The sequence below is a fragment of the Lutra lutra genome, chromosome 15 (assembly GCF_902655055.1).
Source record: "Lutra lutra chromosome 15, mLutLut1.2, whole genome shotgun sequence".
Classification (NCBI taxonomy): domain Eukaryota; kingdom Metazoa; phylum Chordata; class Mammalia; order Carnivora; family Mustelidae; genus Lutra; species Lutra lutra.
Genome location: NC_062292.1, coordinates 25307122 through 25321931, shown reverse-complemented (window position 1 = coordinate 25321931; position 14810 = coordinate 25307122). Strand labels below are relative to the sequence as shown.

General features: G+C 42.2%; 1 protein-coding gene across 2 annotated transcripts in view; it reads right to left on the bottom strand.

Annotated features, from left to right (window-relative positions):
- Positions 1–13771, bottom strand: part of ASTN1 (astrotactin 1) — a 326135-nt gene extending 312364 nt beyond the window's left edge. For both annotated transcript variants that reach the window (XM_047705323.1, XM_047705324.1), the window contains exon 1: positions 13151–13771. In XM_047705323.1, the coding sequence (XP_047561279.1) occupies positions 13151–13433 (283 nt within the window). In that variant the 5' untranslated portion in view covers positions 13434–13771. The remainder of the gene's footprint in view (positions 1–13150) is intronic.
- Between the last annotated feature and the right edge of the window lie 1039 nt (positions 13772–14810).

Here is a 14810-nt window from a genome sequence, read left to right as displayed (position 1 = left end):
ATGCAAGGATAGTTCAAGATTAGAAAATCCACTCATACAATTTATCCTTTTAATAAATCTAAGGAGAGGGGCACCTGGGTGGTTCAGTGGGTTAAGGCCTCTACCTTCGGCTTGGGTCATGATCCTGGGGTCCTGGGATTGAGCCCGGCATCGGGCTCTCTGCTTGGTGGAGAGCCTGCTTCCCCCTCTCTCTCTCTGCCTGCCTCTCTGCCTACTTGTGATCTCCGTCTTTCAAATAAAATCAATCAATCAATCAATCAATCTAAGGAGAAAAATCACATGATTATATATACTAAGAAAATTTCAGTATTTTAAATAATTCATTCTTGGTTTACTTCTCAGTTAAGTGTTGGACTCTTGGTGTTGGCTCAGGTCATGATTTTGGGATCAGGAGATTGAGCCCCACATCGGGCTCTATAGCTTGGCCCAGAGTCTACCTGAGATTCTTTCTCCTTCCCTATCCCTTCCCCTCTGATCCTCCCCCTGTTTGCATGCTCTCTCTCCCTCTCTCAAATAAATACATAAATAAAATCTTCAAAAATCACTCTTGATAAAGAAACACGCAATTCGTCCATAACATGATGTTTGTCAATCTTAACACAAAGCAATTATCATAATGGCAAGACAGTAGTGTTGCTACCATGAAAGTCAGGAAAAGACAAGAAATCACATTATCACATTTTTAGGTGACATTGTACTGTAATTACTACCAGTGTAATTAGTCAGGGAAATAAAAGCAAAGAAATGAAAATTTGAGGGGACAATATCAATGATTAGTATTTGCCTATGATATGCCTGAATAACTAAAATATTCAAGAGAACCAACTGAAACACAACCACAGCTAAAGAATTTAGTAAGACAGTGGCAGCTGAAAATTAACACATGAATATCAAGGTCTTTGATATACACAAACTGTAATCATTTAGGACATATATACCTACATATAAAATATATGCTATATATGCTATATATGTGTATATAAAATACTCCTTTTATTATAGTACAGAAAGACAAAATGCCTAGAACTAAATTCAGCAAGAAATGTACAAGAACTTTATGAAGAGAAAGAAGAACCTTTAAAACTGTACCAAAGGGCAAACCAGAAGCCTAAACAAACACACCAAGTTCTTAAGCAGAAAAACTCAACATCAAAAGAATTTAATTCTCCCTGAGTTAATTAAAAATTGTCACAAGATTTTAAACAAAAATACCTAGGTTCTGTTATTATTTCTTTTTGTTTTTTTGTTTGTTTTTTTAAGAACTGGACAAGCTTCTTTGAACGTCTATATGAAAAAAGAAATGATGAGGAGAACTCTGGAAAGGAACAGCAGCCGATGGTGACTAGTCCTACCAAAAATTAAAAAACATACTACAGTTATGGGCACCTGGGTGGTTCAGTGGGTTAAAGTCTCTGCCTTTGGCTCAGGTTGTGATCTCAAGGTCCTGGGATCGAACCTCACATTGGGCTCTCTGCTTAGCAGGGAGCCTGTACCCCACCCCAGCCCCGCCTGTCTCTGCCTACTTGTGATCTCTCTCTGTCTCCCTGTCAAGTAAATAAATAAAATCTTTAAAAAAGAAAAAAAAAAAAAAGAAAACATACTACAGTATAGAGTAGAGCTTCAATAATTAAAGCAATGTGGATAGGCATATATACATAGATATATATCTATATCTATATATATATATAAATCTATATCTATATATATATATTACTAGAACAGAAGTTCAGATAGACCTAAATGCATTGAGGAATTCAGTATGTGATAAAGATGACACCTCTAATCAAAGGGGAAATCACAAACTATTTAATAAATGGCACTGAGACATCTGAGTAACCATCTGGAGAGCTAAAGTTGGTACTTCCTACAGCTACATCTGGATAAGGTTATAGCTCACAGAATGTCAGAATGTTCAAAGTATATCAAATATTTAAATGCAAAGAATGAAGCCATTAGACTCTAAGAAGAGAAAATGATGAATCCTTTTATAATCACAAAGTGAAGAAGAACTTTCCAACTGAGACTTAAGGTATGGAAGCCAAAAATAAAGACCAACTTCCAGAAAATTCCAAAGCTTTTGGAAAGCCAACCAACTACACAAAAACATGGGCAGAATCAAAAGACATACTGTAATCTGGGAGAAAAATTTATTTGTAACTCCTACTACAGTCAAAGGGATAATCTTCTTAGTATTTAAAGTGTTTCTGAAAATACGAAATAACAACGAGATATCACTTTACACTTAGCAAACTGACAACTAGGAGAACACGGAATAAAGACAAGTGTTGGCGGGGGTATTGGCGTTTAGAACCCTCAAATACTTCTGATGGGCATGCAGACGAGTACAGCCATTCTGAGCACAATTTGACAGTATTAGTCAAAATAATCTTTATGAAGCAGCAATTCTACTCCTACTTATATAACCCTGAGAAATTTTAACCACAGTCCCCAAGGAAACATGCACAAAGATGATAATTGCGCCATTATTTATAGTGACAAGGAACTGGAGGTGACCCCGTATCCATCTTTGAAAAGATTGGTATATGTGGTGGGTGCCAATCACGGAGGGCTCCGTGGCAATCAGAGCCAATGGGCTACACCTGTACTACCCAATAAACTTTCTGCAGCAATGATGGAAATGTTCGACACAGGAAATATTCAACATGGCAGCCATCAGCCACATGAGGTTACTTAAATGTCAATTAGCCAAATTTTTTTTAAAAAGTAAAAAATTTATCTCTTCCTCTGCACTAGCTACATTTCAAGTGCTGAAGGGCCACAAGTGGCTAGGGACTACCATACTGCCTAAGGCAGAGGTAGAACACTATCATTATTACAGAACGCTCCATTGGACAATGTGGGGCTCTATTTGCACTTAGTAACATGAGTAGGTCTTAAAAATATAGTGGTGACTGAAAGAAGAATCAGTATGTTGTAGTAGATCACCACTTAGTTAAGGTCAAAATACATGAACACAAGACTATTCCTGTGTTGCGAGAACACGTACCCCCTAAAAAAGAGAATCATTAGGGAAATTAGAATGGTTGCCTTTGGGGAAGGGTAGGTGGGAACTGGAAGTAGTGATAAAGAGAAACAAACAGCTAAATATATGAACTACTGGAAGGAGGAGGGTTTTCATAAGACCTATGATAAAATGTCTGGTAAATTAAGGAGTCTGATTAACTCACACCTCTGCACTGAAATTGCAACAGAACGAAAAGAGAGCACACCAAAACCCATATGCTAATATTTATGGCGCCTTTATTCATAAATGCCCAAAACTGGAAGCAACCAAATGTTCTTCCAAAGGTGAACGGGTCAACAAATTGTGGTATATTCATACAGCGGAGTATTATTCAGCAATAAAAACGAATGAGCTATTAAGCCAAAAAAAAAAAAAAAGAAAAGAAAGAAAGAAAGAAAGAAAGGAAGGAAGGAAGAAAGAAAAAAAAAGAAAAGAAAAGATAAAAGGGAGAGAGAGTGATGTGGGTGAACTGTAAATGCATAATGCTAGGTGAAAAGAGGCAAGTCTGAAAAGGGTACAGGGTACATACTGTAAGATGCTAACTGTTTAACATTCTAAAGAAGGCAGAACTGTGGCCACAGTAAAGATGTGTGGTTGCCAGTTTGGACGTAGGAAGAAAGGGGTAGATGGGGGAAGGGCAAGGGATTTTGTAGGGCAGGAAAACTACTCTGTGTGATGCTATACTTGTAGATATTTGACACGACGCATTTCAGTTATTAAAAACCCCAGAACTTTAGAACACAAAGAGCCAATCTTACTGCGTGCAAAAATTAAAAGAAAAATCATTTAGGAGGCTGGGTGATCCTAGGATGGAACGCGGAAGGAGATGAAATACTAAGTGCATCAAAGATGTATGAAACAATCTCCCTGGAAGGGAGGGGTGCTGACCTAAGTCATCTGGCTGATCTTTTAAGATTAAAGAGAACAGGGGCGCCTGGGTGGCTCAGTGGGTTAAGCCTCTGCCTTCAGCTCAGGTCATGATCTCAAGGTTCTGGAATCGAGCTCCGAATTGGGCTCTCTGCTCGGCGGGGAGCCTGCTTCCCCGCCCCCCCGACCCTCCCCCTGTCTGCCTCTCTGCTTCCTTGTGATCTATCTGTCAAATAAATAAATAAAATCATTTAAAAAATAAATAAAATAAAATTTTAAAAAAGACTAAAGAGAACAGATGCTGTATGTACTCATTGTACTCTGATTGATCAAGTTTTCTCCACTGGGGTATGGGTAAACAATTCCCATACTGTTACAGATGGATAGTGGAATTGGGCAATTAAATAAGAATGTGGATGATGGTGAGAACCAGATTTCTCGCTGCTGTCTGGGGTGAACAAAGGGAAGAGGTTAGAATGATCCACGGATTAGATCACGATAATTAGATAGTGGACTAGAGCCAGATACATCAGCATGAATTCATGCTTGGTTTAATAAGATACAGATGGTTACATATAGAAATATTTATAGATATGTGTGTACTAATGAGTTAGTATACACACATGTATTTCCTTGCTCTGTCAGCTGAGAGAGCCTAGAAGCAACAACACCCCAGTATAAATTAATATACACAGTCCAGTGCCTAGATCTGGATTTCTAACACCATTCTCCAATGAAAAAAAATCAGGGCTAATTGGAGAAAGAGCGGATTCTAGAACTCTGGGGACAGGGTGGGTAGGCAATATACAAAATGAGCTGGAGAAGGAAGTGACAGAGAGTAACAAAATGTTAAAAAAAAAAAAAAACAACAAAAGAAACACCCACACTGATGAGAGTATGTTAAATGTTAAAGGGACACAGAAGCCAACTGACAGAGTTCCCCATTAGCCAAAGCTGGAAACATTTCAGCAATAAAATCAATAAAGTAGTACTGGATTATAACCCAAAGGCTAAAATAAGTATTTTTGAGTCCATATGATATAAACAAATGATTAAATATATACATTAATAAAAGATAAGAGACAACTGTCTCATGTACGATGATTCTAAATAATTTATATAGATACCCCACTCTCTAAATGGTGGACCATAATTCCCCATCTCCTTAGTATAAGCTATACACAGTGACTTCTTTAAAAGAGCACAGCATCGGGCGCCTGGGTGGCTCAGTGGGCTGGTGCCTCTGCCTTCGGCTCCAGTCATGATCCTGGGGTCCTGGATAGAACCCCACATAGGGCTCTCTGCTCAAGCAGGGATCCTGCTTCCTCCTCTCTCTCTCTGCCTGCCTCTCTGCCTGCTTGTGATCTCTATCAAATAAATAAATAAAAATCTTTAAAAAATAAAAATAAAAGAGCACAGCATGAAAAGGGAAAAAGAGTAACGTATGGTAGAAAATATGATAAATTCTACTTCAGCCAGGTGATCAAGGTCAACAGCAACAATGCTAAGTTATATTGACCAAATGTGCCCTTGACATTGGACGAAAATGGATTCCTCCCCCAAACTCATAGCCCAAATCTCATCTTGAGGAAAGAAAAACAAAACCCAGCTGAGGGACATCCTGAAAAATAACTGACCAATACTTCTCAAAACTGTTGAGGTCATCAAAAACGAGTCCAAAAAATGGCCACAGCCAAGAAGAGTCTAAGGAGACTTGATGACTAAAGGTAAAAACTAAGGAAATCTAAATAAAGGATGGACTTCAGTTAATACTAATATATCAATATTGGTTCTTTAATTGTAATAAATGTATCATACCAATATTAAGATGTAACAGGGAAAAAAAAGGGTGTGGGGTTTGAGAATGCTGTACTATCTTTGCAATTTTTCTGTAAATCTGTTATAAAAAGCTAAGTTTAGGGGCACCTGGGTGGCTCAGCTGGTTAAAACCTCTGCCTTCGGCTCAGATCATGATCCTGGGGTCCTAGGATTGAGCCCAGCATCCCTGCATCAGACTCTCTGCTCAGCAGGAAGCCTGCTTCTCCCCTCTCTCTGCCTGCCTCTCTGCCTCCTTGTAATCTCTGTCTGTCAAATAAATAAATAAAAATCTTAAAAAAAAAAAAAGCTAAGTTTATTTAAAAAAAAAAAGGAAGTAAAATAAAAATGAAATACTGCCAGAATGTCAGAAGCCCCTCTTCTTTCCTTCCCCCTTCCGTTATCTTCCCTTTCCACCAGAGGTAACATCCATCCTTTCTTTTGTGTTGTTTCTTTGCTTCTCATAAAAAATTTACAGCTTTACATATCCTCAAACAATGTGTTGTTATTTTGAATTTTATATAAATGAAACGGTGCTGTATATATTTTTCAGCCAGTTGTTTATCTTCACTTAACATTACCATTGTGAGATGTATCCATGTTGGTATAATGTGGCTGAAACTCATTTATTCTCAGGGCTGGATAACATTCCAGGGAATGATTATAACATCTCCTATCCTTCTAGCCTCCTGTTAATGGACATTGCGTTGTTTCCAAGTTTTGCTAGAACTAACACTGCTACTACACATATTCATGCATAGTGCAAAAAATTAATAATGGGAAAACTCACTAATGTGAAGTGGGGAGGCTAGAACGGAGTCCCCTACCACTCAACGTCAATCACAGGGAGAACTGTCAGTTACAAACCCCAACAGAAGAATCATCCCTAGGAAAGAATGATCAATTACGGGTCCAGCAGGAAAAGATGCAACTGAATCTTCTAGAAGAAGTCAACTAGCCTTTGCAACTCAGCTGATGACAAATTATCATCACCCTGAACTCTTGCTTTTTTCCAACGGACTTTTATTCAAAACAACCCCTCCCCACTTCTTCCTTCTCGATACAATAACATTTCCCTCTTTTTTTTGTTAGACTTGCCTATGGTTTTGCCATAGTTTGTACTTCCTCATCTGCAATTCTCTGCCCCTCCCAAACAAACCCATTTTTTGCTGGTAAAATAACTTTTATTTTTAAGGTTAACAGCATGCATATACAAACTCCTGTGTGATAAATACGGAAAAGTGGAATCACTGGGCTGTGAGGCATGCATGTTGTCAACTTCACTATGTAACACCAAACTGATTGATAAAAGTTGTCATGCGTCAATTTAGATTACCATTGGGACCAATTTAATTTGCACAAATTGTATTCCTTGGAAACCTTGGGAGTCAATAGAGGCACTTCATTATGTTTTCTAAAAGTTTTAAATTATATGTGATTAAAAAATAAAATAATAACTATTACATATTTCTAATAAAAATATGATGATAGATGCCAAATTATGGTACATCAGAAATTACCATAGGCTTTAACTTGTCCTGAGAGATTAACTTGCTCAAAATAGAGCTTGTTCTGCTATCTGCATGCATATATTTGAACTTGGTGTAAAAGTGGAGAAATAAAGACTCGGCATGTTCTTGCTGAAAGGATGCCAAGTTCTGTTCCCATAAACTGGCCTTAACCTAAGAAACTACTAGCCTTTTGGGTTTAATTACATTCCTTAAAAAAAAAAAAAAAGAACCATAAATATATATTTTTTCTATAAAACAAGCCCTCAATCTTTACTCCACAAAGAAAAATAGAGAAATTAAGCTTGTATTTTATTTTTCCTTCAAAAACTCCAATGACGTGCATTCAAACCTGTATCACTATATTTAGAAGAGCATTTGAAGTGTTGTAAAATTCATCATTCTTGCATTCAAAATGCCTTTGATGTAAAAATCTACATTTCTGTAGACAACAGTAAATAATAAACCTTTCAATGATATAAATGAGTGCATTCTGCTAGTATGAGCTGTGTAGGCGTAGAAGACCCTACTTTAAGATTGTTGCCATTCATACCCCGTGTCTTGGATGAGCTGCCACTGTATACAGATCTGCTAACTGTTAACCTAAGCAGCAGAGCACAGAGAGTAAAAGGAAGGAAAAGAAATGAATTTTACATTTATTCTCAAATGGGGAGATGGAGAGATATGTGCAAAAAATTAGGGCTGTTTCATATTGGGCAAAATCTCGCCTTTTATAGGAAGGTAGAAAATTATGCCCGGTATTAATTATGCTGGAAGCCAATTAAAAAGTTCAGAAACTGCTATTCGGGCAACTCCCCTGGGCTCTGACGGTGGATTCTAAGCACAAGGCCCCTTAAAACAATAAAGCAGTGGCCTTGAAGGAGCTAAAAACCGTAGCATCTTCTGGATGGCTCCATATAACGGTAGAGCCCTCTTCTGGGATTCTCAGTTTGCATGTCTGTGGGGTCTTTCTAAGAAGACCACTGGACATGTATCTTCCTCCCCATGTATCCCAGGTTGTTCATCAGGACCGTGGGTGCCATAACACACCAAGGAACATGGCTACCCAAACCCGGGTGCTATAAAGAAGAATTCCCCAATTCTACTTAGGTAAGTACACCTACTCGGGCAAATATTTCTTGAATAAGTTCCTTCTCTTCTTCATTAAAGCCTTGTGTGAGAAATCACTCAATGGGCAAGGATATCCAAAAGGCGTTTACATAGAAATCATAAAGGATTCTTCGGTCCAAACTAGGTTAGTGTATTTTCCCTAGTCTGACCATTGCCAAGACTTCTTTCATCCAACCATGAAAAAGAACAGATTTTGAGAAATTTCAAGGCATAAAATAGTAGCTAAGAGAAAGGTTTAAATGTAACACTGACCTGAGTTCGAGTGATGGATCCATCCATTCTTAGCTGCGTGACTCTGAGTAAATTATTTAACCTCTCCCATCCTTACTTTTCTCCACTGTTGGAATAAGTGGAAAGCCAGGAGTTGACACTACATCAGTCTTCAAAGCCTGTTCTCTTAACCACCAGACTGGGCTGCTTCAGACAGTTTAAACAGCACCTTACATGTGGGAACTCACTACGTCTCTACAGGCTGATTGACTTATCTTGAGGAGTACCTTCTTCAGTCAAAAGCCATGAGAGCTAAAACTAAATACCAAGGCTCAAGAGAAACAGTGTTCTTCATTAAGTTTTATGCATGCACAAGCTCACTGGTTGGGTCTGAAACAGGAGCATCCTTTTCAAATAGTCTGATAAATCTGTTCCGTTCACAGCCCAGAAAACCACACTTCAATGCAGAAGCTACATTTCAGGTTAACCAATTGTCTCAAAATCAAATGTGCCTCCAAAGCAAGAATGTCTACTGTTTTGAAAGCTGAGATACAAAGTTTTAGTTGAGATATATGAAATTTTCACTGGCAAATTAGGTAACCTTTTATAGTCTCCTGAGAGGGTAATAAGGGCTTTTAAGGAAAATCCCAAAGTGAAATAAACATTGCTATTGTTCAAAATAGGGTGGGGAGGACATTGAGGAAGCAGGGCCCATGCACTTGTTTCAATTCTCCAGAACAGCCAAGAACTTTTGCCCTCATCAGTTGTAACTTGTCAATTGCAACCAGACCACCTCCTGGAACACATCCTTCTACTTTGGACTGAAATCCAATGTAACACCTGTTAGCTAAATAGCCAACCCTATAATCTACAGTTTTACTCTGTCTGGGCCAATCATAATTCTTTCAGAACAAGTTCTGTGACCTTGTGGGTCTTGCTTTTATAAACCTGTACTCTCTGCTTGCAATTTGAGCACTATGTTCTTTTTCCATGGGCACTGGGCCTCCTGGATTGAAATCCTTAAGACACCCCCTAGCCCCCAAAGAAAACACTTATGCTTGCTTTTATAGCCTCTTCTTTTTGGTCCCCAGGTCCACGAACTTAAAAGTCTTACATTGGAAATTGCTGCTACTTTGGGATATTATAGCATTTTGCAACACTTCTGAAAGCAGGTTTAGATTATCTGGCTTAGAGTTATCAGAGAAGTACCATGAAGAGAATGGAAGTATGACAATCTCAAGATGGCAGGCCTTGAGGGAAAACATTCAAATTCAAAACATTTTAAAATTACACATAGCCAAACAAAGCACAACTGAAAGTCTCATATGGCCCTTGCATCACAATTTGCAAACTCACTTAAGAGGACAGGAGATACCAGCGCCCCCTCCAACACCCTGCAGGGTTATCCTACAAGATACTCTGCCAGGACTGATGCTGAGGCCGCTTCTGGGAGTCAGGCTTCACAGCTTTCTAGGTCAAGTCAGCCTTCCACTCGCTGGCTTCTACATAGAAAACCATGCTCTACTCTACAGAGCCAGGACCCAACCTGACTGCTCTCCTACCATGAGGCCAGTCTCTGTACTCACCATTCACATGGCATGCCATCCCACATGCACTCTCACCCCCACCGTCTGCTTATCTTTGTTCCATGACTTCAAGTGGCTTTGCCTCCCGCTAGGCCATGCCAAATTGAATCCATCTTTAATTCTGTTCATTTGTGTTTTGATTTTTTTTTTAATCCACACAAAAAGCACAGGAATGGGATGACTTTTGTGCCTTGGTAGGAGTGTGGGAAGGCTTCATAGAGACATGATCAGTGTGCAGGGTTTAGAAGGAAGAAGAGATGGCTGCCAAGGGGAAAAGAGCATTCTAGGTAGAGGGAACAGCACATGCAAAGTCTCGAGAGAGTCCCGAAAGGCCACAGCAGTCTTGCAGGGATGTGAGGCTGGAGAAGCTGGCTGTAGTCAAAAGGATAAGACCCCTCTTTGCCTCACTGAAGTAAGAGAACTTGAACCTTGGAGACAAAAGGAAACCAAAGTACCTGATATGGGTCAAGGTCCCTAGTCAAGCCTATGGCATCCATGGAGTTGGCTCTTGCCATGCCAGTCATTCCTTCCTTAGAATTCCTACATCCCTTACCACCCATATTACTTACAACTCCCGCCAATATTTCAGTCTGTGTTTCCACTGACTAGAGAGAACCAGAGGGCAGGGGCCTTTTATTTTTTTAACTTTTCTCTCCTAATAGTATCTATGAGTGCTGAGCAAGCAAATGATCAATAATTTCCCAGGACTGGTGGATGCATAGTCATCCGGGGGAATGGCTTCAGCAAACTAAGTTCCAGAGATAAGAGTAGGGAAATCTCCAAATTAAAGTCACTACAGCCCTTACTACTGGCCATGAGTGACAGAATCCAAGATCACAAAACTTAACTTGGAAGAGAGCAACTACACACTTGAGTCTACCCTCCATGAACTTGGACTATACCTTTCTGCCGAGTTCTCCTCCCCCACCCAAGCTGATCCTGACTCTATTCCCCGGGGTCTGAACATGCCCCCAGGGACTTCGGGGAGGCAGTGGCAAGGACACAATCAATGCATTTAGGAAACGCATCTGGCCCTGAAGGGAGAGTGCCTGTTCCTGTATGTAAATGCCAAGTTGCAGGAGGTTACCATAGCAACTCCAGCAGGGTGCTGCAGTGGGCAGCTCTGCACAGAGGTGCAGAAACCCCATTCTTTAACATCTGGTCTTTTGCTGTGCACACTGGATCCTAGCAGGCGCATCACGGCTTCAGGCCCCAGCTTTGGGATGCTGCAAAAAACAAAGTGGGGTTTTGAAGACCTGCTAGTCCAATTTCCCTTTTTCTCATGCAGCACACACAGCCCTCCTCGTGCATGGTAAACACCGCGTGTAGAGCCCCAAAAAGGCTCTTTAGAAACACATAATTCCCTATACCCATTCTTGTATATTATGACGAACAGATTGTACTTGCACATCAGCATGACTTCCACACAAAATTTACATCCACTGAATAACCCCGCAATTGTACATTTTAATGAGAGGCATATCCACAGTGTCCCCATTCCCAGCCAGCTCCCGGTTTTTATTTTGGTATTGGTTATGTTTCTAACGCAAAAATAAGTAATGCCATCAAGTGTGTAGGCTGCACTTAACGGGGTCAACTGAGCCGCACTCCAGGAACTGCAAACCAACTTTTTGAAGGACCAGGCAATTTTTGAAATATCTTTTCCATAGGGATTGGAAAGTAGAGGAGTTTACTCACCCACATCTTAATGTTTGCAATGGGAAGAGCTCTCTTGTGGATAAAGAGCACCAGGGAGGTGTGAGAGGACATTGCATATGTGACTCTAACCTACGTATGGCCATCAGGAAGCCGTGTTCCTACAAAGTGAATTCCAGTTGGTAGTAGATGGGACATCTGCCTCCTGGACAGTTACGTTGTCAGGTTTTGGATGTAGAGAGTAACTATGAATTGGGTTATCTTTGAATTCTCTCATGGCAAAATAAGGATGATTTACAACATCACTAAAGAAATGGATTGCGTGGTAGGCTTGCACAGGAGGGAGAGAGATACCTATGCACCAGGAAAAGTGAGAGACATTTTGATTAACAAAGTCACATGAACCTGTCCTGCTTTGCAAAGTGCTAGAGCAAAACCGACTGGCAGTGAGAGAGGTGGATTAGAAGGTTCCAGGATCTGAAGGAGTTTTGTGGCCTAAGAAAATTAATAGAGGGGTACCGAAAGAGAAAGAAATGTAAACAAATAAAGGAAGGGAAGGGGAGTCTCTTAGCCAGGAAGACCATTCTGTGTGCAGGAAAGCCTTTGCCTACCTTAGGTAGTGTTGGGAACAAAGGAGATACCGACATGAACAGACTACAGTTGGATGATTTCTTTATCCAAGGCATTGTGGTGTGACCCGGGCATGTGGACGTGGCTGGATGAGGACACTGTTGCATGTAAGTGTGAAGGTAGGCTGGACACCAGGAGGAGAGAAAACTTGAATGTTGTGCAGGAAGGCCAGAGAGAGTGCCAGTCCCGGGCGAGCGATACAGGGCCCTCTCCAAGAGTGCAGGCTGGAGATCCAGCCGGTGCGGTGTGGCCTGCACATGCCTGCCACGGGGCCGGCATACCTGTTTCTAACTCCCCCAGGAGACGCTGAGCGAGTGGGTGTCTGGGGGATGTGAAGCAAAGAACAGAGCATGTGGCCAGGCAGTGGGGAGAGGGCTTACGGGAGTTGGGCCGGTCGCAGCAAGTGCTCTGTCAATGTGCTTCTGAAGGAAAGCGGGGAGGTCAAGGCCAGGAAAGGTTTCAGAGAGACTCCTGCAACCTGCTCCAGTGGGGCAGCGCGGGCGGCTGGGAGGTCGAGGGCCCAGCATCCATTTCGGATTAGGGGAGAAGTCGGGGGCACGGAGGCGCCGGCCGGTAAGTGGGTGTGGAGGGCGGGCTGGGCGTGGGGCGGATCCAGGGAGGTAGGAGTGGGGGAGGGGAGGTCGGCGGCGAGTGGGTGCGTGGAGCGAGCCGAGGTTGGGGGCTGGGGGCGCCGGGCCGCCTCGACCTCCCCCGGGACTCACCCAGCACGAAGTAGGGCAGCTCCGTGTTTTCCAGGTCGTCCACCACGACCATCTCTCCGGGGAAGTCGTTGCGCACTGAGAAGAGGAGCTTGGGTTCGGAGGCCGAGGGGCTGTGCATGATGCTCAGGTCGTTCTCGCGCAGGAAGGGCAGCGCCGACACCGTGATGCTCTTGAGCTTGCACTCCAGCTCCTTGGATGGGTCTACGTCGCCGGCGGCCGTGGCCATCACCGCCGCCGGCCCCCAGCAGCAGGCGAGCAGGGCGCAGAGCCCGGCTAAAGCCATCTTGAGCCCCGGCCGCCTTCCTCCGGCGCCGCGAAGGTGGGGGAGGCGGCGAGCGGGCGGGAGCGAGCGAGCGCGGGAGGCGGGGGCGGCTGCGGAGGGACGTGGAGCCGGGAGAGCCCCGCTCGGAGGAGCCAGACGCCGCGCGCACTGCGCGGGGCTTGCGCGCTGCTTCCCGGAGCGCCCGCGTTCTTTGTTCCTCGCAGCTGCTTCGCTGGGGAAGGGAAGGGGGGGAAGGAGAGAAGGGAAGGAAGGACGTCGGAGGAGAGAGGAAGAGAGCTGAGGATTCTAGGGAATCAGGTCAGCCCCCAGCAGGCTGCCGGTGCTGCTGCCTTTCTCCTCCTTTGCCTCCCCCGGCAGGAGCACGCTTTTGGCTAGGAACTACCTGCACAGCATTTTTAAAAAATCGGTCTTTGCAATGCAAAACCTTCCCTCTCGCATCATCATCCAGATGGCTTGGGAAGGGCATACAGGCGCACACACCTTAAAAGGCGCTTCCTGAGAACAGGTGGGGGGGGGGTCTCTCTAGATGCAAATGAGCCCCCCATAATTTTGTGGATTAGGTGGTCCCATTCTTGTCTTATTTACCCACTAGTTTTGCATACGTGTGTTGGATAAACGGGTGTTGAGAAAAATGGATGTATGTATTTTTACTCAGCACTAACTTTGCAGAAATATTTAGAGGAAATATTTGGCTTGTAGATATAGATAGATCAAGAGGTAGATATGAACTGCAAACAAAATCAATGTACGGTGGGCGGTGGGCGGTGAAGCAGGAGATCAGAAGTTTTATTGGCAACTTTTTTCTGCTCTTTGTTTCATTTCTGTTACAAATGTTATCAAAGGTAACCGATATAAAGATGATGTGGAGAATGCTATAATTGATAGAAAAGGTAAAACTAGCTGGAAGAAATAGTGAGCCTTTGATTTTAGAGACTCCAGTAAATATAACAGAGATGGGAGAAAATATGGAAAGGGAACGAAAATAAACAAAAAAACCTGAAGTGTCTAAGCACCCCTAATAAACTGGAAAGAAATAAAAGAGTAACCTTGGATACTGGCAAGTCAGTCCCAGCCCCATCATAAGTAGATCAGTGTAGACAGTAACAATAACCCATGTAAATTTTGTTTCCACTAGAGCTGGGCAGTGTTGCGTTAACAAAACAATGACAATGTGCAATAAACCATAGCAGAAAAGTGGTTTGTGTGTGTTGGAATCTGATGTTTTACTGAACTTTCTCTCTTACGATTACCAATAATTTATTAAAAAGTTTGCCCTTCCAACATCATTTATTGAATGCTGAATTAAATACCAAGTGCTATCTCATATAGGTAGTTCCTACTCTCTAAGAATTTAATGCGCCACACTTTCCAAAGAGG